The 19453-nt window shown below is 52.0% G+C and overlaps 1 protein-coding gene across 9 annotated transcripts in view; it reads right to left on the bottom strand.

The window, feature by feature from the left end:
- Nucleotides 1-19453, bottom strand: part of TMEM63C (transmembrane protein 63C) — a 77755-nt gene that overhangs the window by 25366 nt on the left and 32936 nt on the right. For 6 of the 9 annotated variants that reach the window (XR_001887078.1, XM_017880621.1, XM_017880625.1 and 3 more), the window contains 7 exons: nucleotides 18985-19047; nucleotides 13436-13598; nucleotides 12814-12893; nucleotides 12282-12363; nucleotides 6856-6893; nucleotides 3761-3903; nucleotides 2025-2073 (listed from right to left, as the gene is read on the bottom strand). Coding sequence is in view for 8 of the 9 variants with exons in the window: in XM_017880621.1 (XP_017736110.1) it covers nucleotides 2025-2073; nucleotides 3761-3903; nucleotides 6856-6893; nucleotides 12282-12363; nucleotides 12814-12893; nucleotides 13436-13588 (545 nt within the window). In the remaining variant the exon portion in view is untranslated. The remainder of the gene's footprint in view (nucleotides 1-2024; nucleotides 2074-3760; nucleotides 3904-6855; nucleotides 6894-12281; nucleotides 12364-12813; nucleotides 12894-13435; nucleotides 13599-18984; nucleotides 19048-19453) is intronic. The other 3 variants (XM_017880623.1, XM_017880620.1, XM_017880622.1) reach the window with 1 other exon arrangement.

Raw genomic sequence — 19453 nt, 5'->3', positions numbered from 1 at the left:
GCAGTCCCCCTGGACACCTCCCCCACCCATCACAGTCTCCTAGGGCTCCCTGCTCCCTCCCACCCATCACAGTTTCCCCGGACCCCCCATCCCACCCATTGCAGTCTCCCTGGACCCCCCAGCCGGTCACGGTCACAGTCTCCTTGGACCCGTTCCACCAGTCGCAGTCTCCTGGGACACCTCCCCCGACCCATCACAGTCTCCCAGGTCTCCCTCCCAGCCATCACAGTCTCCCCAAATATCTCCCCATCCATTGCAGTCTTCTCAGACCCTCCCCTCCCACTGATCACAATCTCCCAGGAACCCCCTCTCCCAGCCCACATGCAGTCTTTCCAGGAACACCTTCTTGGAGTCCAGACACTCAGGTGCCTTGGAAGGGGCATCAGTGGTGAGAAGGGATCTTGCTCCAGCTCATGAGCGGGATGTGTATTGAGTGTTTACTCTGAGCCAGATCCACGTGGGACTTAGTGCATGGTGTGTATTTTCTCACTAGACTCAACCACACACATAGCCATGCATGTGGTTATCTTCACCTCACTCAAAGGGAAATGAGGGTGAGAGAGGGTCGGTGACCCACCCAAGGTCACTGTAGCAGTGGTGCGCTGGGAGGTGAGCCCAGAGCTGCTGAAGAACTTAGATTCATCACTGTAACACCATCCTGCCAGCTGCTGTGGCTCAGGCCCCCATGGCTGCACAGCAGACCAAGTGAGGAAGAACCTGGGTACCTGCAGGCCTTGGGGGAGGAGAGCTAGATGGTTTGCAGCACTGCCCCTGGGGTAGGAGAGTCATGGCACTTGGGCCATGTTTGCCATCCCAAAGCATCTGGCTAGGATTGCTACTCAGAAATAGGGCCCACCTTATTCCACATGGTTAGAGGGGTGCCTTGTGGAATATGCTTCAAAAGGTGCCTGGCACCTCATACGCCATTGCCATCTGCTAGATGCCTCCACCCTCAGTTTCCATAGAGGGGCAAGGCTACATGGTCTCTACAGAACACTCCAGCTCTCTGCCAGGATGGATTCATGGAGATTGATGGCTTTTTGCTGTTCTACTAGAATTCACTTTTTGTTGGGAAGATGTAGGTACCTCGGGCCAGCAATGGGCCTTGGGAAGGAGCCGATATCCCTGCTCTGGTTGGCATCCCCAGGGGAGGATATGGTGAAAGCAGAGATGAGAGGATGTCATAGCCCCTTTCCGCTGATTTCAAGTTTGGGTTAAGCCAGTCTGCTCCAAGGTGTATTGCAGGAGAGCAGGGGCAGAGGGACAGGGGTGGGAGGAGGCGAGATGGGGCAGGGTTGTGTGAACCCCACTCACACTGGCTGGAACTGCTTCTGCAGCTTTGTCAGGAATCAGCCAAGCTGGCCTAGACACCTAGGCCATGGAACGACCCAACAGGGCCGCATTTGGCTCGGGGTAAATTGATATGCCACCAGCCAGGTCGGCTGCTGTTGAAACCCACAGGTTCCTGGCCTGTGAGGGGAAGGAGCTTAGAGAGTATGTCCACCAGCCCTTCCTCAATGATGGACATGGATAAGGACTGAAGCTCAGTGTTGGGGGCACACTGCTTCAGACCCAGGGCCAGTTAATGGCAGAGGTGGGGCATGAGTCTGCTGTGGGACTCTGAGGGGGACTGTCAGGCCCATGATTCACTCAGGGATATGATGGCTGACTGGAACCTATTGGTGGCAAGAAAACAATCTTCAATCTCTTTCAGCACAGGGCCTCTGCCTCTTGGGATCTGGGTACACCAAGCAAATAGGACCATTTCTCCACGTCTTCATGAGTGGCCAGTTTGGGCAGCTCCACTCATGACAGATGAGGACACAGGGTCTCATCTCACACCAAGAGTCCTGCCCCACTGAGAGGATGCAGCTTCCGGCATCTCACTCAGGACCCGGTTCCCAGGGAAACCAGGCCTTTCTTATCAGCAAAACGGTGCCCAAGTTACAAACTGACATGTGAGACCTCCTCTCCACACCAACACCCCCAGCCAATGGAATGGGAGGTTAAGATCAGGTACCTACTCTGTGGAGACATTGACAATGGTGGTCCGAGCAAAGTGACTGCTCCAGTCTGAAAGAGAAAGAAGTTGCTGACCTTGAGCCTGGCTCCTCAGTTGCTGTGGGGCACCAGAGTTCAAGGTTCCTGGACGAATTGCCTGGGGTCTGGAGATGCTTGCCTTTGTCCTCCTCTTCCTTCCGGTTCCCCAGAGCTTGTCCCCAACTTTAAACAAAAACATCAGAGGCCTCTTTTCCCTGGCACTGCTGACTGGCGCTCTCGGGAGGAAAGCGTGAACACTTCTTTGTGTGGTATCTCCAGGGCACGATTGGCACATAATGGACACCCAGTGAATGCTTGTTGAAGGTACCAGCCATCCAGCCATGAGCAGAATGATGACATTAGCAACACTATTACCACTGGCAATGTCCAGAAAAGGCAACACTGCCTTATTCAGAGGAAATCCTTCTGGCTAGGTGTATTAGTTTGACGGTTCAGATACTCCCTTGTAAAATGTATCTAAAAATCCTGCATGATATTATCACTGCCAACATACCAGCTCTTAGGATGAGACAAGACAAGGACTCGGATGTTACTCTAGTAGTGGAATTTGGTGGCATGGACACTCTGTGTGCTAAACTGAATTAAGGTCTACCTCTGGCCAAGGACAAACAGGTAGAAACCTGGAATCAAGGTAAAGCTGGTTTCCACTGGGGCATTTAAGGTGCTATTCTGCACCACCCAGTTGTACAGTCTTCATACAGCTCCATTCAGCTTCATGATTCTAAGTGAAATACTACCAGCTATTCATTGAGCATCTGCTATGTATATCAAGCACTGTGTAGGTATGTGATCTCCCAATCCCTAAGACAGTTGAGGAAAGTCAAGCTCGGGAGACTGATTTGCCATATACAAGGTTAAATCACATGTTAGCGGCCAGACGCGGTGGCTCATGCCTGTAATCTCAGCACTTTGGGAGGCTGAGGCGGGCGGATCACTGGAGGTCAGGAGTGTGAGACCAGCCCAGCCAACATGGTGAAACCCCATCTCTACTAAAAATACAAAAAGTAGCCAGGCGTGGGGACAAGTGCCTGTAATCCCAGCTACTCAGGAGGCTGAGGCAGGGGAATCACTTGAACCCAGGAGGCAGAGGTTGCAGTGAGCTGAGATTGTGCCATTGCACTCCAGCCTGGGCAACAATAGCAAAACTCTGTCTCAATAAATAAAATAACATATTAGCTAGGCAAAGGTATTTTCTGGGGTGCAGGTGTGGGTAAACATCGTGGAGCCCTGATTTTTCTGTTTTGGAAGCCAAGGTCTCATCCACAATGCTGTTCTGTCCAAAGGGCTTACCCTCTTCCAATGAGTGGGAGCAGAGGTCCCACAAGACAAATTCTGCACTTACGGTGTTATGTCCAACAGAGTGGGTTCAGAGATCTTTGCAGTGGGTCACATGTCACAAAAGGGTCCCCAGGAACACCCAGCCAGAGTGGGGCCGTGAATGAACACTCAGTTCCCAACTGAATTAATACTATGTGCCTGCTGCGTGCCAGGCCCTGGGTCAAACCTGTGACAAAGGAGGAATCGTCTCCAGTCTCCACCTGAGAGAAGTGAAGCATGGCTTGTCCAAGTTCACACAACAACAAACTCCAAGAGCCAGGATTAAAATAGATGTCTAGACCCTCAACCCCAGCCCTGACTGGCTTGCCTGGCTGCCTCTCAGGTCCAGCTGCTGCCCTGGGGCCCACTGAGCTCTGCCTACCCAGAACGGATCCAGTATAGTTGATGGGCAAAATGATGCCCAGGGAGGGGATGCAGATGATGAGCACGAAGATGATGAGGTGGTACTGGAACACAATGTAGATGCGTGCGTCGTCCCCACACTTGTTAATCAGATCCTCGTCCCTGGAAGAGACACATAGACAAGGACATGCCTCGGGAGCCAGCGTGGCCACCACTTGTTGCAGGGAGGTAGAGGGAAGGGCAGCAAATGATCACCGCCTCCCCAAGTTTTTTTTTTTTTTTTGAAATATTACCCTATATCTCAAAGCCTCTGTTATCCCTGAAGTATACCTTAACTGAATTTCACAGACATATCAAAGATAGGGGCTCTGTTACAGATACACACTCAGGAATCCAGAAACACTCTTGAAATAGAGCATTCATTCATCCTTTTATTACTTCTTCAAACATTTTGAGTGGTTGCTATGGTGCAGCCATACCACCAGACAAAGCATTCATGGTATTGAGAGGCAGCCTAGTAGGAAAAAAGGAACACCTGAAACCCACGAGAGATAACGAGCTATCACTCCACACTGCCAGATTTGCCAAAGTTGGGAAGTTGGACAACACTAAGTGTTGGTGAGAGTGTGGGGCATTGGGAGCTCTCCTGTTCTCACGGGTGTATACACTGGCCCAGTTACACTGGAGAACAGTTGGTATTATCTACTGAAATGGAAATCATGCACATTCTATGACCTAGCGATTCCACTCCTAGGTTTACACCCAACAGAAATGCATGACATGTGTACCCAGAGACATGTATAAAAATTTCATAGATGCATTACTTGTAACATCCTCAAACTGGAAACAACTTACATGCCTATCAAGGTGAAATGGACACAAGAGCTGTGATATATAAATCATGAAATACTATACAGCAGTGGTCCCCAACTTTTTTGGCACCAGGGACCAGTTTTGTGGAAGACAATTTTTTCCATTGTTTCTGTAGTCACTGCCCCAGTTCAGGTCACCAGCACCTCCCACCTGGACCATTGGAATAGCCTCCTTAACTGCTCACCTTGACTTTGGACTTTCTCTAAGGCCATTCACTCTCCACACTTCTGCCTAAACACATATATCGTTTTGACTTTCCTACTTGAAAATACTAATTGACTCCCTACTGTCTCTAGATGAAAGCCCAAGATTCTCAGTATGCCAGTCAAGATCCCAGCTGAGGCCCAATGCGGTGGCTCATGCCTGTAATCCCAGCACTTTGAAAGACTGAGGCAGGTGGACCACCTCAGGCCAGGAGTTCGAGGCCAGCCTGGCCAACATGGTGAAACCTCGTCTTTACTAAAATTACAAAAATTAGCGGGGCATGGTGGTGCGTGCCTGTAATCCCAGCTACTCAGGAGGCTGAGGTAGGAGAATTGCTTGAACCCAGGAGGCGGAGGTTGCAGTGAACTGAGACTGTGCCACTGCACTCCAACCTGGGCAACACAGAGAGACTCTGCCTCAAAAAAAAAAAACCCCAACTGATCCTTCCAGCCCAATCTTTTACCCTCCCCTGCCACACTTACCACGAAATCTTGCTTCTAACCACACCAGATTTACCATGTCTAGGTACACCCTACTCATCTCTGCAACAAACTAGCTCACACAGTCCTTTACTTCTCCTTTTTTTTTTTTTTTTTCCTGAGACAGAGTCTCGCTCTGTCACCCAGGCTAGAATGCAGTGGCATGATCTCGGCTCACTGCAAGCTCCGCCTCCCGGGTTCACACGATTCTCCTGCCTCAGCCTCCCGAGTAGCTGGGACTACAGGTGCCTGTTACCACGCCCAGCTAATTTTTTGTATTTTTAATAGAGGTGGGGTTTCACTGTGTTAGTCAGGATGGTCTCGATCTCCTGACCTCGTGATCTGCCCGCTTCGGCCTCCCAAAGTGCTGGGATTACAGGCGTGAGCCACCACGCCCGGCCACAGTCCTTTACTTCTGATGTGCCCTCCACATCCCACATCGTGCCTGTCAAAACTCTTCCTGTCCTCTAATGCCTAGCCCAAAACTGTACTTTTCCAGTTGGAATTCATTTATCTCTTCCCCAGATGCCCTCTGCACGGCAATTATAACCCTCCCATTCTGAATTCTACGAAGGGAGTCTTGTTCACCTTTATTTCTCCAACCAGATCGCATGCGTTTGTGCATGGGGACTCTGCTTGACTTATTGCTGCTCAGTAAACACATTAAACTGTCTTCTATGACACTGCTCTCAAGGGGTGCTGGATGCACGGTGCAATGCCCTGCCTTCCTGCTTTCCCAGATGCTGAGTCCCTGACAGAGGGGCCTCCATGATAGGAGTCTTTGGGTAAGGGTGGGGTGGAGGGGTTTTAAGGATGGGCAGGACAGGACAGATGGAGCACATTGAGGGAGAGCCCATGAGTATGTGGGGTCTGAGGTGGAGGAAGAGCTGTGTGCACACATGCACGTGTGTGTGCATGTATATATGAGGGTGCACGCGTGTATGCCTATGCAGTGGGAACACAGAGTTCTGGTAAGTGTCTGCGCTGCTGAAGTGTCTGGTTGGTGTTGAGGAATCAGGAGAAAATAGGTAACTTGAGGTCGGCTTGCAAGGGAAAACGGGTGACTTGGGGTCTGCTTGCTTGCAAAGTGGGGTCTGGCATTCAAGAAACCCAGAAGGTGAGGTGGGCAAGGGCTGCCCCGCTGCTCTCCAGGCACTGAGGCTGAGAGAGGCCCGCCCTTCTGCCCGATGTGTTTGCTTGGGCAGAAGGGCGAACACATGATACGCTGAATGATGTTCACAGAAATTAAGCAGATAGCACAAAGGAAGGATTTCTTTTTCCTCGTGTGGAGTTCACAAAGCATTTCTATAAGTATGTGAGTAATGATTCAGCTATTAAAAGTGGTCCTTCCCTGAGGGGCAGTGGGCTGTGCCCAGTTCCCACTTCACCAATTGTCACCCAGGAAAGCATCCTTCACTGGTGATGGGCCGAGGTGGTGGGGAGGGTATGGAGCTCAGGCCCTGTCATCCTAGGCTGGGGGAGGCTAACTTTTCCAGGAGCCTCCACCCCCAATCCCCAAGGCAACACGGTCACAAGCTCACAGAGCCCGGGCACTTACTTCATGGTTATGCTGTTGAAGAACCAGGAACAGAAGCCCTGGGGGGAAAGGAGAGAAACTGTGAGAAAACTCAGGCCCTGGCCCGCCCTGCCCAGCTCTGGGAACCCAGGCGGCCGGGTCATCTGAGGCAGCTGCGGCAGTGTCCGGGGCCTCCTTCCTCGGAAAAAGAGTCTGAAGGCAAAGTTGGGAACCGGTGACTGTGGAGGGAGATGCTTCCTTGGAAATGAGGGGACATCTCTGCCTTCCTGTTATAGGAAATGGGGTTTAGAAGGTGACTCTTGAACTGGAGGGGGAGAAGTGACTCCTTCTGGGGTAAACATCTGTCGCTCTCTGTCTGTCCTTCATGCTTCCTTCCGGAGATGCCCTTCCCTGGATGCATAGGGTCCAGTGCGCTCCTACTCTTACTCTGTCCAAGTGGGAATTTGCCTCCAGTGACTAACTGGCCAATGGGAACTTTACCCAAGTGGGGCCAATTAAAATTTCCTTAAGGAAGCCAGGCATGGTGGCTCACACTCTTAAACTCAGCAGCTCAAGAGGCTGAGGCAGGTGGATCACTTGAGCCCAGGAGTTTGAGTCCAGCCTGGGCAACACAGCAAGACCCCACTTATTAAAATTTAAAAAAAAATTCCCTTAAGGAGACTGATATGGGTGTTGCAAGGGAGAAGGTCTCTTTCCCTCTGAATTCCTGCACCTCGGTAAACATCATGAAGCCTGGAGTGGTTTGGTGGCATCTTTGATGCCATGTGCTGAGGGTACTGTCCTGTTGATATCTTTCTCTTGGGGTCTTGCTGTCTAGAGTTTCTGGGTGGTGGGGAAAGGTGGCCTCAGCCATGGGGAGACTGGTGGGGGACTAGAGTCGTCTTTGGAATGGTGTGTAAGAGCGGGGGCTAGGGCCTGCAACTCTAAAAGCTGCCAGCTCTGGTAGCTGGTGAAGTTACCCTGGTGCCTGCTTCTTTCTGGGATCCCAGAGGACTTAGCAAATGCTTGCACAAGGTTACAGCTCTAGAATGACTCCATTTGGGTCATGTGCACTTCTGTGAACCGGGCAGACCTCTTGATTGACAGTCCTCTGGAACCACATGGACTGGGGAAAAGGTGTTTCCCAAAAGGAAGCAACTATCAGCCAACCTGACACAGGGCAGGAGACTTAGAAGGTGGGCCTTATGCCAAGGAGAGCAAAGGACATCTGTTTCTTTTTTGCCTTTCCTCGTTGCTTCCTTTTGAGAAGGCACAAAAGAAACAGCAGTCCCTTGTTCCCCTTGGCATAAGTCCCACTTTCTAAGGCCCCTTCCCTGTGTTGGGTTGGCTGATAGTGACAATGGCCAATCGGTGGGTGTTCACGGCAGGATATTCCTCCAGCTATATCCTGGGGAACTAAATTAAGGATAAAGGTTCAGGTGTGAGTCAGAGCAATGAAGGGGAATAGCATGCTGGTGGCAGCAGCAGTGGGGAGCATCCCCAGAGAGGGGTAACTAGTAAGGCAGAGCTGGGCCAAGAGAGGTCCAGTCACCCCTCCTGCATGGAGAGTCTGTCTCCACGGCCCAGCTGGGCAAACAGGGTGCGACTAAGGGAACAAGTAGCTTTCTTTCTTTTTTTTTTTTTTTTTGAGACAGAGTCTCGCTCTGTCGCCCAGGCTGGAGTGCAGTGGTATGATCTACGCTCACTACAAGTTCCACCGCCTCCCAGGTTCCCGCCATTCTCCTGCCTCAGCCTCCCGAGCAGTTGGGACTACAGGCACCTACCACCACGCCCGGCTAATTTTTTTGTATTTTTTAGTAGAGACGGGGTTTCACCGTGTTTACCAAGATGGTCTCGATCTCCTGACCTCGTGATCCACCTACCTCGGCCTCCCAAAGTGCTGGGATTACAGGTGTGAGCCACCACGCCCGGCCATAGGTAGCTTTCTTGATGGTCCCTCATGATTAGGCAACACTGGGGACACACCTTCCTGGGAATGTGTTTCTGCCCCTTCCACTCCAGGTGCACAGGTGTATACTAGAATAGACAGAGGATGGGTCATCCACCAAAGGGCAGAGGTCATGAGTAGAAGCATGGCCATGAATATCCTGTATGGCTATCTCTCTCTGTGTGTGTCTGTGTCGTGTGTGTATGCGCGCGCGCGCGCACGCGCGCACACACACACACACACACACACACACTCCCTCCCCTGAGTCCCGTTGTGGCTCTGAAGGCATAAACCATTCAGAAAGTTCAGCAGCTGAACAGCCACATGAGAGGCAGACACAGGGCCACAGTTCCCAGGAGCCAGCTCAGCTGACGTGACAGAGTGGCAGCTGTCAGTTCACTTCGCCTATCTGAGCTCCCACCACCTGGGGGTAACAATGCCTGACCCAAATTGCTCAGGAAACCATGGTGAGACCCATTTTCTTCACCCACACCACCTGGCCCTGGCTGAAGTCTCCCCATCCTGGCTGGACACTGTGGGGGCCGCCTCACTGAACTCTCTGTTCCCCATTTAATTTAATGTATGCCCTCTTCAGTTTGCTGCCATAGGGATTTATCTTCTAGACTTTTAAAAATAAAACTTTCTTTTTTGTCATTGTAACAAGAAAAAAAATCAAAGTGATGTTTCTAAAAGTAAAGCTGCGAGCCACGTTGCAAGGTAGGTGTTGCTGCCCTTTTTCTACCTAGGAAGCCTCCAAGAGATGAAGTCACTTGTCTGAGGCTCTGCACTTTGGAGAGGGCAGATCCTAGCAAGTGAAGGACCCGGCCTCTCAGGGGATGACAATGGAAGGAATGTAGCTCCACTTACTTAGCACAGTTGACAAATACGCATCAGCTGCTAAGTACATGGCAGGCTGGATTGGACGTGGGGTGCAGTGATGAGCAAATCCAAGTTCAGGGCTTGTGGGAACAGACACACTAGACTGATCTCGCAGATGAGGGATCGTTACAGACAGGGTTAAAAATGTTAAACAGAAGGAATGCATTTTCTGTGGCCATATAACAAGAGATCTGGACCCAGGAAGGGTGGTCAGGGCTCCCTGCGGAAGTATGCTTCAGCTGAAATCTCAACAAAAGGTGAGCGACTCCGAGAAGGGCCACTGGGGAAGGGGGAGAGGGAAGAGCCTGGGAAAGGACTGGTGGAGGGAAGCAGGTGGCCCTATTGAGAAACTAAAAGGTAGACCCATGTGGCGGGGATAGGGGAGTTGGGAGGAGTAAGGGAGGATGGACCAAACTACCAGGCCACGGCACAGCATCTATAATTGATTCCGCGGGCCCTAGGAAGACAGTGAAGGTCTCTGCAGCAGAAAATATGTCCCCAGGCAGGGGAATCTCTCTGGATGCAGGTGGAAAATGGATAAGGGCCCTAGAGTGTAGACTTAAAGGGATCAGTTAGAGCTACTGCAGTTGTCCAGGCAAAAGGCTGATGGAGGCCTGGACCAGGGAATGGTAGGAGGGAAGGAGAGAAAGAAAGTGGGGAAGGTCAAAGCAACACAACGTGGAGACACATTGGCCATGCTCGGGGTCCTGGGTAAGAGGGAGAGGAGACCCTGGGGAGGATGGTGGGAGGTCTGAGACCAAGGTCACAGGAACAGGTGGGTGTGGCGGGTTATCATGAAATGTTTTGGACAAATGGAACCCCAAATGACCACAATATCCATGTGGAGGTATTTTGAAAGACATTGAATAAATCGGCCTGGGGCCCAGTGAGAGTATTAGCTGAAGACAGGAATTTAAAAGTTTATGTGTAGAGATGGCAAAGGAAGTCGTCAGTGTGGGCATCACTGCCCAGGAGTCAGGGCGAGGGGAAGGGTATGGGATCAGCTGGTTGAGGAGACTCCCAGTGTGGAAGAGAAGCCTGCAAAGGAGACACAGTAGGAGCAGACAGAGAGCTAGAAGGAAAACCCAAAGAATGTGACGTCACCTATGCAAGGGAGAACACCCATGCAAGAGAGAAAGACGGTCTATGGGGTTGCACGTTTTGGAGAACGCAGGCGAGATGTGAACTGAGAAAAGTACATTGGATTTAGTGGCGGGGCGAACCACTGCTGACCTTCAGGGTTGTCTGGGTGGAGTGATGGACAGGAGCTCACATTTGAGGAGGTTGAGGTGTGAGTGGGAGAGGAGGTATGGGTGGGAGGGGAGGTGTGAGAGGGTGGGGAGGTAAGAGTGGGAGGCGTGAGTGGGAGGCATGAGTGGGAGACGGAGGCCATCGAATGGGCAGGGGCATGAGTGGCTGGGAGGGAGGCGGGAGGTGGGAGGTGGAGAGGGGAGGGAGCGCACTCGAGTGAAGGCATGAGTGGGAGAGGAGCGTGAGTGGGAGGAGGTGAGAGGGGGAGGGGAGGCGAGACATAAGTGGGAGGCAGGGCTCCTGAGTGGCAGGGGAGGCATGAGTGGGAGGCAGGCCATGAGTGGGAGGCGGGGCTTGAGTGGCAGGGAGGCCTGAGTGGGAGGTGGGGTGTGAGAGAGGAGGCGTGAGTGGGAGGCGGGGCGTGAGTGGGAGGGGAGGGGTGAGTGGGATGGGGCGTGAGTGGGTGGGGAGGCCAGAGTGGGAGGGGAGGCATGAGTGGGAAGGGAGGCGAGAGTGGGAGGGGTGGCGTGAATGGGAGGCGGGGCGTGAGTGGGAGGCGGGGCGTGAATGAGAGGCCAGGTGTGAGTGAGAGGTGAGGAAGTGGTGACCGCAGCATGGGCCACTGTCAAAAGTTCAGCTGTGTGTGGGGGTGGGGAGGGAGGACGTTCTCAGGGCGCCCTCTCAAAGTATTCAGGGCCCCACTGAAATGTCACCACTGCCCAAAACCATCCCTGACCTCCCCTGTGCCGCAGATCCTCCTTGTTCTCCACTGTGCCTTATCACCAGTCTATGTGCTTCTGTCTGCTCGTCTCCCCTGCCCGGGGAAGACAGCGCCATGAGGCAGGACTTGGTGCTCAGCTCCCAGTCCAGTGGCTGGCAGATAGCAGGTGCTTCCCAGCAAGTGGCTGAAGGGATGCATGAGTCGGGTGAAGGGCTGGTCTTCGTCAGGGAAGGGGAGGAAGCAGCATACTGCGCTCCACTAAACAAGGCTGGGGAGCCTGAGGCTGAGGGAATCCCTGCCAGATGACTAGAATCTTCTATGTGAAATGGGAGGTGAGGCCTTGACTCAGAGTCAGAGGCGAGGACATGGGCAGGACAGGACTGTGAGAAGGGTTGGAGATTTGAGCAGAGAAGACAAATTAATGTTAAAAATCTCTCTAAGATGTTTTAATTAGTTAACACTTACTTGGCACCCTAGTAGTAGGTATGGTCAATATCTCCATCTTTCAGGTGGGGAAACTGAGTCTGGGGGAGGCTGAGGAATTTGGAAGTGGTTGAGCCCGGCTGATTGCAAAGCCCCAGGGTCTGAGCCATGCTTCTCCCTGTGCACACCACGCCCGCCTGCCCAGCGCGGGGACTCCCCCCCCCCCAGACTGCTACCAGCACTCACCTTGTCTCTGCGTTCCATCTCCAAGGAAGTCTCCGAGGGAGAAGTCTTCTCGCTCTGCTCCCCATAGATCAGCGAGGTCAGGCTGCCAGCCAGGGACAGGGCAGGGAGGTAAGAAAGGAAAGAAAAGGTCCCAGCTGCCTGCCCTGCTCCCTCTCCACTCCCTGGCTGAGGGCTGCCCTCTGCTCTGCAAGGGGCAGGCATGCCTCAGCTCCTTTGCTGAGCACACAGCTCTGGGCACAGACAGCAATCGCCCCGTGCCAGGTGCACCAGGCATCCTGGGAGTCCAGTCACGTGATCCAGAAAGTCTAAGACCAGAGAAGAACATGGCCTTGTGCCCGGGGATGGCTGCCCTCCAGGTCCCCTTCCTGCAGGGAGGGCAGAGCAGGGGCAGAGGCCACCTGCTGGCGAGACACCTGCTGCAGCTTGGGCACTGGGCAGAGCCGCGTCCTGACCATGGCAGCAGGTTCTCCCCAAGGAGGCAGCAGGTTCTCCCCACGGGGGCAACAGCTCACCCATCTCGACCCCTCCTCACCTGTCATTGTGTATCAGCAGAGCCAGGCGCCCATAGTCCCACGCAGCTTTCCGGAGGAAGGAGTAAACCAGAAGGACGAGCTACAGGCCAGGAAAAGCAATGTGGGGTGGGAGAGTTCATGGATTCCTTCCCCTTGCCTGGCCCCCCGCATTCCCTTGGGGAAGACCCTGTCCCTAAGGTCCCCAGGGAGCTCCTCCACTAGAAGGTGAGGTCTGTTGGAGTAGGGGCCATTCCTTTCAACTCTGGGTTGCCAGTGCCCAGCAGCTGCTGGGTACAGAGTGGACACTCAGAGTTCGTTGAATGAAGGAGCTGGTGGTATGTTCAGAACTATGGGACCAGAATGTGCCTTGAAGACCTCAGCAGTGAGAAACAGGAGGGAGGCCAGGTGGACCTTTGGACAACGATGCATGGAAGAGAATCCCAAGAATTCTGCCTGTTCCTCCAGCCTCTTCTCTCCGAGGCCCACCTACCCGGGCCACCCTGGGCAGGACTGACATTCAGGTAGTTCGTATCACTGTGGCTGTTGTCCATTTGGACAACTGGGTCCCCCACTGCGTCACCTGTGAAAGTTCAACCCTGTCTGAGGCTTTACTGTCTGCCTCCTGCAGTGCCCAGGACTCACCACCCACAGGGCGATGTTGAGGCACAGCACGGTGGGGACACCCCCGAAGGGCTGCCCCTGGAGGACGGTGCTCCGAGACTGGAAGCATTCATCCACTGTCATGTTCTTTAACCTTCCCCCTGTACTCAGTTCCTCCGGTGAGGCAGACATCATGGGAGGTTCCCTGGGGAACAGAGGGCATCCAGGTCAGACACAAAGATTCCCTTGCATTTTGCAAAACACAGAAGCCTGATGGGGAGTTGTGGATGGGCACCGAGTGCCTTGGCCAGGCTGGGCCACTCCATACCCAGGACAGGAAGGTGAGCCCACGAGACGGCACACAGCCCTGTCCTGCAAGAGAACAGCTGCCTCACACCCAGGGCTGGATGACAGACTGGCTCCAGTTTCCTGGGAGAGTTCTTATTTTGTACCACTGGATCTCTGGAACGAGAGCTGTAAAATGCACATCCAAATGGGTCTTTCCAGTTCTACCTTGGGAAGTTTTTCTTGTATATAAATGAACAAATCTCACAAAGGTGGGTCAGACCCCGGCGTGGAAATGTTCATGTTGGAAGTCAAAACCGCTGTGTTCACAGAACGCCCGTGCAGATAGGGTTCAGTGACAACCATCTCTGCATTCAACAATCTCTGATTCAGTCACCATCCAGCCATGGTAAGGGCCATAGCTCTTAGGGGATGCAGTGCCTGGCATGTGCAGTGACTCAAGAAAGGCCCTGTCTTTTTTTTTTTTTTTAACTTCTGTGGGTACATAGTAGTTGTATATATTTATGGAGTACCTGAGATGTTTGATACAGGCATGCAATGAGATATAAGCACATCAGGATAAATGAGGTATCCATCCTTTTGAGCATTTATCCTTTGGGTTACAAACAATCCAATTATACTCTGTTAGTTGCTTTAAAGTGTACAATTAAATTATTTTTGACTATAGTCACCCTGCTGTGCTGGTGAATACTAGGTCTTATTCATTCTTTTCTTTGTACATATTAAGTATCCCCACTCCCCACCACTCCCATACCCTTCTTAGCCTCTGGTAACCATCCTTCTACTCTCTATCTCCATGAATTCAATTGTTTTAATTTTTTGCTCCCACAAATAACTGGGAATATGTGGAGTTTGTTATTTCTATGCCTGGCTTAGAAAGGTCTCTGTCTTCCAGGCATTTGAACTAGGGAGACCAGCACCTGCCCAGGGACCTGAGCCAACTCCGCAAGCCTGAACATTCTGGTGAGACACCAATGCAGAGCCTGCCATCCCTGGCATCGCATTCCTCAGGCATGGATAAGAGTGGGAAGGGCGGGTGAAAATGGGAGGTGTCCAGTAGCTACTTGAACTTATCTGCAAGGTAGTTGTTCTCTCAAAAGACCATTCATTTTGCCTTCAGACCTCACCTCTACCTGGAAACCCCTCACTTCCATTCAAGCAAAGTAGACTCATTCATCCATTCATTGATGCATTGGAGTATTTGGTGAGCAACTGCTTTATGCTAGACAAATGCACCAGTGAACAAGATAAATAAAAACCCCTCCCTTGTGGGATTCCACTGGGGAGACAAAGTGGAGGGATGCAGGTGAGGTTAGAATTGTAAAGGGGTGATTGGGGAAGGCCTCGCTGAGAGAATGACATTTGAGCAAGGACTTGAGGGAGTGAAGCATGCAGTTGCGGGGGAAGAGCACTTTAAGCGGAGAAGAGGCCCTGGGCTTGGAGCTTGCCCGGAGAGCTGGGGAAGCAAGCAGATCAGTGGGCTGCACAGGGCAGGGTGAAGGGCATGGGGAGTGAGCCATGGAGTGAATTAAAACGACTTTCTTTTTTTTTTAAAGAGAGAGAGACTTGCTCTGTCACCCAGGCTGGAGTGCGGTGGCACGGTCCTAGCTCACTGTAGCCCCCAATTCCTGGCCTCAAGCAATATTAAAGAGTAGCTGGGACTACAGGTGCATGCCACCACACCAGGCTAATTCTTAACATTTTTTAATAGAAACAAGGGTCTCACTATGTTGCCCAGGCTGGTCTCAAACTCCTGACCTCAAGTGATTCTCCTGCCTTGGCCTCCCAAAGTGCTGGGATTACAGGCACGAGCCACTGCACCAGGCCCACAATAACATGATTTAATGAGAACTCTTTGATCCTCATGTGGAGACTAGGTGAGGGAGCAGGAGGGGTAAACAAGCAGAGAAGCAGACGTGGAGAGCTCAGCCAGGGTCCAAGCAGGAGACAATGGTAGCCTGGACTGGGATGGGCGCAGTGGAGGTGGGAGATGTGCTCAGATTTTGGAAATACTCTGAATGTGGAACCAACAAGATTTGCCAGCAGATTAGATAGGGGATGTAAAAGAGTGAGAGGAGTCAAGGATGACTCGCAGGTTTTTGGCCTGAGCCACTGGAAGATAGAGTTGCTGTTATGGAATGGGAGAGGCAGAAAGTGCAGGATGGAAATGGACAGTGGAGGGGGAGTGGGTGCAGGGGTGCAACCGGGAGTTGAGTTTGGAACATGCTAAGTGGAGATGGGGAACAGAGAGTTGGAGAGGTGAGTCTGCAGTTCCGAAGAGACTGGAGACGAAAAATTTGAGACAAAAGCCACCAGCATAGCGACAACTCTTCGAGGCAAAGCCCTAAATTACAGAAGAGAATGTAGCGGGAGGAGAGATCCAAGGTGGGAGCCTTGGGTGCACCAATATCTACAGGGCAGGGGAGGAGAAAACAGAAGGAGACTGAGAAGCAGCAGCCAGGGAGGAAGGAGGAAAAGCAGGAGAGGGTAGTGTCCTGGGTTGAATGAAGACAATGTTTCCAGGAGGAGGGAGGAATCAGTGTTGATGTGGTCAAGAAAGATGACAACTGTGAATGATCCATGGTCTCTCTCTCTCTCTCTCTCTCTCTCTCTCTCTCTCTCTCTCTCCTTCCTTTCTCTCTCTCTCTCCTTCCTTTCTCTCTCCTTCCTTTCTTTCTCTCTCTCCTTCCTCTCTCTCTCTCTTTCCTTTCTCTCTCTCTCTCCTTCCTTTCTCTCTCTCTCTCTCTCTCTCTTTCACTTGAGGCACGAGCCACTGCGCCTGGCCAAATTAGCCATGGTTTAAGCCATGTGCAAGTGGCCAGACTGGAATAGGCTCCAGAGAGAATGACAGGAGAGGAATTGGAGCCAGTGGGCAAAAACAGCTCTCTGGAAGAGTAATTGGAGGTGAAAGTGGTTAAGATGGGAGAAATAACACATTGTATAGCGGTGGGAATGATTCAGTAGAAGAAGTAGGAGGAGGCGGGAACTGCTGGAGCAAAGTGAGACTGTGAGAGGGTTGGGAACTAGTGCACAGTGGAGATGTTTGCTGAGAGCCAGGCTGTTGGCTGGGTGAGCGTGAGGGAAGGCAGCACACATGCCCAGGTGCTGGCTGGTCCCAGGGGTGGCAGCAGGAGCCAGTGAGTGTTCTGTCCTTACTGCTTCTAGTTTCTTTTTCTTTTTTTTTTTTTTTTTTTGAGACAAAGTCTCACTCTGTTGCTCAGGCTGCAGTGCAGTGGCACCATCTTGGCTCACGGCAACCTCTGCCTCCAGGGTTCAAGTAATTCTGCTACCTCAGCCTCCTGAGTAGCTGGGACTATAGGTGCCCACCACCACACCTGGCTAAATTTTGTATTTTTAGTAGAAATGGGATTTTGCCATATTGGCCAGGCTGGTCTTGAACTCCTGATCTCAGGTGACCCACCCACCTCGGCCTCCCAAAGAGCTGGGATTACAGGCATGGGCCCCCATACGCAGCTTTGCTTCAAGTTTCTCAGTAAAAGAAGGAATGAGGTCTCAGCACAGTGTGAGGTGGTGGTGGTGGGCGGATGTTGGGATGTTTGGGGACAGGAAAAAAAGGTAGAAATAGAAGTCTAGGGGAATGAGAGAGGATGGATTAGGGAAATGGAGCAGGATTGCCAGGCAACAGTGGGGCCCATGGAGGCTCATGATCTTGAATTGATGAGTGCAGTCAGACTTGCTATGCTGGATTCACCTGTATGGTTGCAGGTGTGGAAGACTTAGTTGGGATAGAGGTTTCCCCAAGCAAGTATGAGCATAAGACAAGAGGGCTGATGGTGTAGCATGTGAATAATTGTAATGATTTGCCATGGAATTTGAGCCAGGAGAGAAATAAGATGCAAGATGGGTGAGGACCAGGGAAAGGTACTGGAGTTCCAAGGGGAGGTAGAATTGTGGACGACTAGTTGGTGCAGAGCAGAGGGAGTTGCACTCAGAAAGTGGGATGTTGGGATGTTTGGTGCTGAGATGAAAGAGATTTCAGCTATTGGTGGTGATCGGGTCTCGGGCATGACCATGGGAGCGAGCAGTTGAGTATCAGAAGGATCATCTTTGTGGAGATGGGAACATAGACATCAGCAAGAATGAAGACAGGAAAAGCACTGGGGAGACAGTGAGGGGGGAAGGGGAGAGTAGCCTGGGGGACTCCTTAATGACTAACAAGATGTCTAGGCTGACACCTGTGGGTCCAAGACAGGGGGCTTTAGAAAGCAGGGAGGAAGAGTCTCAATGTTGCCAAGGGGAACAAGAAAGACACGTCTCCATCCCCAGGCCAGTGGTGTTGGTGGGGAAGCAGGAACCACCCTCTGAGAGGGTGGTGAGGGAAGCTGGGCTGGGGAGTCTCCCAGTCAGAAGGTGAGGAGACCGAGGAGCTGGGGATGCTCCTGAGGATTATGGGTTCCGCGACCCCGAATCTCAGCTCTAACGCTCGCTCATCGCTCATCGGGTGACCTTGAGCAAGGCACTTATGGTCTCCATGCCTCACTTTACTCTTCTGTAAAGTGGAAATGGCAACAGCCATTAGTACCCACTTCACACGGCTCTTAAGAGGAGTGAGTTAGGATGTGTTCATATTGTAGAACAATGCCTGGAACACAGGGAGCATCACATAAATATTTGCAAAATGAAGAATGGAGATCCAGGGGGCACCATGGAAAGGTTCCAGGAGTTGGGGAGGGCTGAGAGATGGGGATGGAGCAGGAATGAAGGTAAAGGGATTGAAGCAGGGGATGGGAGGTGGCCTGGGAGTCTGGGCTGCTTGCGCTCACTCACAGAACCTGTGATGGAGGGCCTGAGAGTAGTCCTGGAAAAGGAAGGGGTGCACAAAACTCTTCCCACTCCCACCCTCTAGATTAGCATCTAGCAGGATCCGGGAGTCTCTTGCCTGTCTTTCTCAGTTTCCCTAATTCCTGCTCCATCGAGCTCTGCCTAGGCCACCCATGGTGTTCTTGTTTCTACCCCAGCTGGCTAATTAACTCACTCACTAGCACTTTTAGCCAAATGCAAACTCATAATAGTTACATCGAACACAGTACACTTTAATGGCATGCCTTCTGCCAAAGCATCAGAGTAGCGGCCAATGGTAATTTCTAGGGTCTCCTGGAGGGAGAAGCTGGCATCTGAGCTACCTCGGGCTCTAGGTCAGCTATGGCAGGAGGCTGCAGTTCTGCTGGTGGTCACTGGGAGGAGCCCGCACTAAGGAAGCGGGCAGGGGAAGGTGAAGGAAAGGCGATCCTGCGGGTGGAGAGGCCTGGGGAGACTTTTCCCACCTGAGTCACTTCTCCAGTGAAGGTCCACGTCAGGCGCAGAGGCTCCACTCAGCTACGGGGCTGCTGCAAAAGAACAAAATGCGGTGGAGAGACTACAAGACTTACAGACCCAGGAACTCCCTTGCCGGCAGCACCCTCCTTCAGGGCCCTTTTGGTCATCTTTATGCTCAAATGCACATCCTTTATTAGAGCTCTGCTTTGCAAATAGTTTCTCCTGGTCTATTGCTTTTCTTTTCATTTTCTTGATGGTATCTTTTGAAGTGCAGAAGTTTTGAATTTTGACCAAGTGACCAAGCCAAGATATGAAGGGGGTGTAGGAGTTAGTCCTGTGCAATGGGAAAGCCTGGGCAGAGGCACCCATATTGGCAAAGACCCAGAGGGAAGGCTGAACATAACGTTTTGAGGAAGTGAAAATGAATGGCAGTGGCTACAGTGCAGAATAAATCACTATTGGCTCATTCATTCATTC

The sequence above is a fragment of the Rhinopithecus bieti genome, unplaced genomic scaffold (genome assembly GCF_001698545.2).
Source record: "Rhinopithecus bieti isolate Rb0 unplaced genomic scaffold, ASM169854v2 scaffold_11380, whole genome shotgun sequence".
In the NCBI taxonomy this organism is placed as follows: Eukaryota; Metazoa; Chordata; class Mammalia; order Primates; family Cercopithecidae; genus Rhinopithecus; species Rhinopithecus bieti.
The sequence above is the reverse complement of the archived record's forward strand: the minus strand, read 5'-3'. Positions and strand labels throughout refer to the sequence as shown.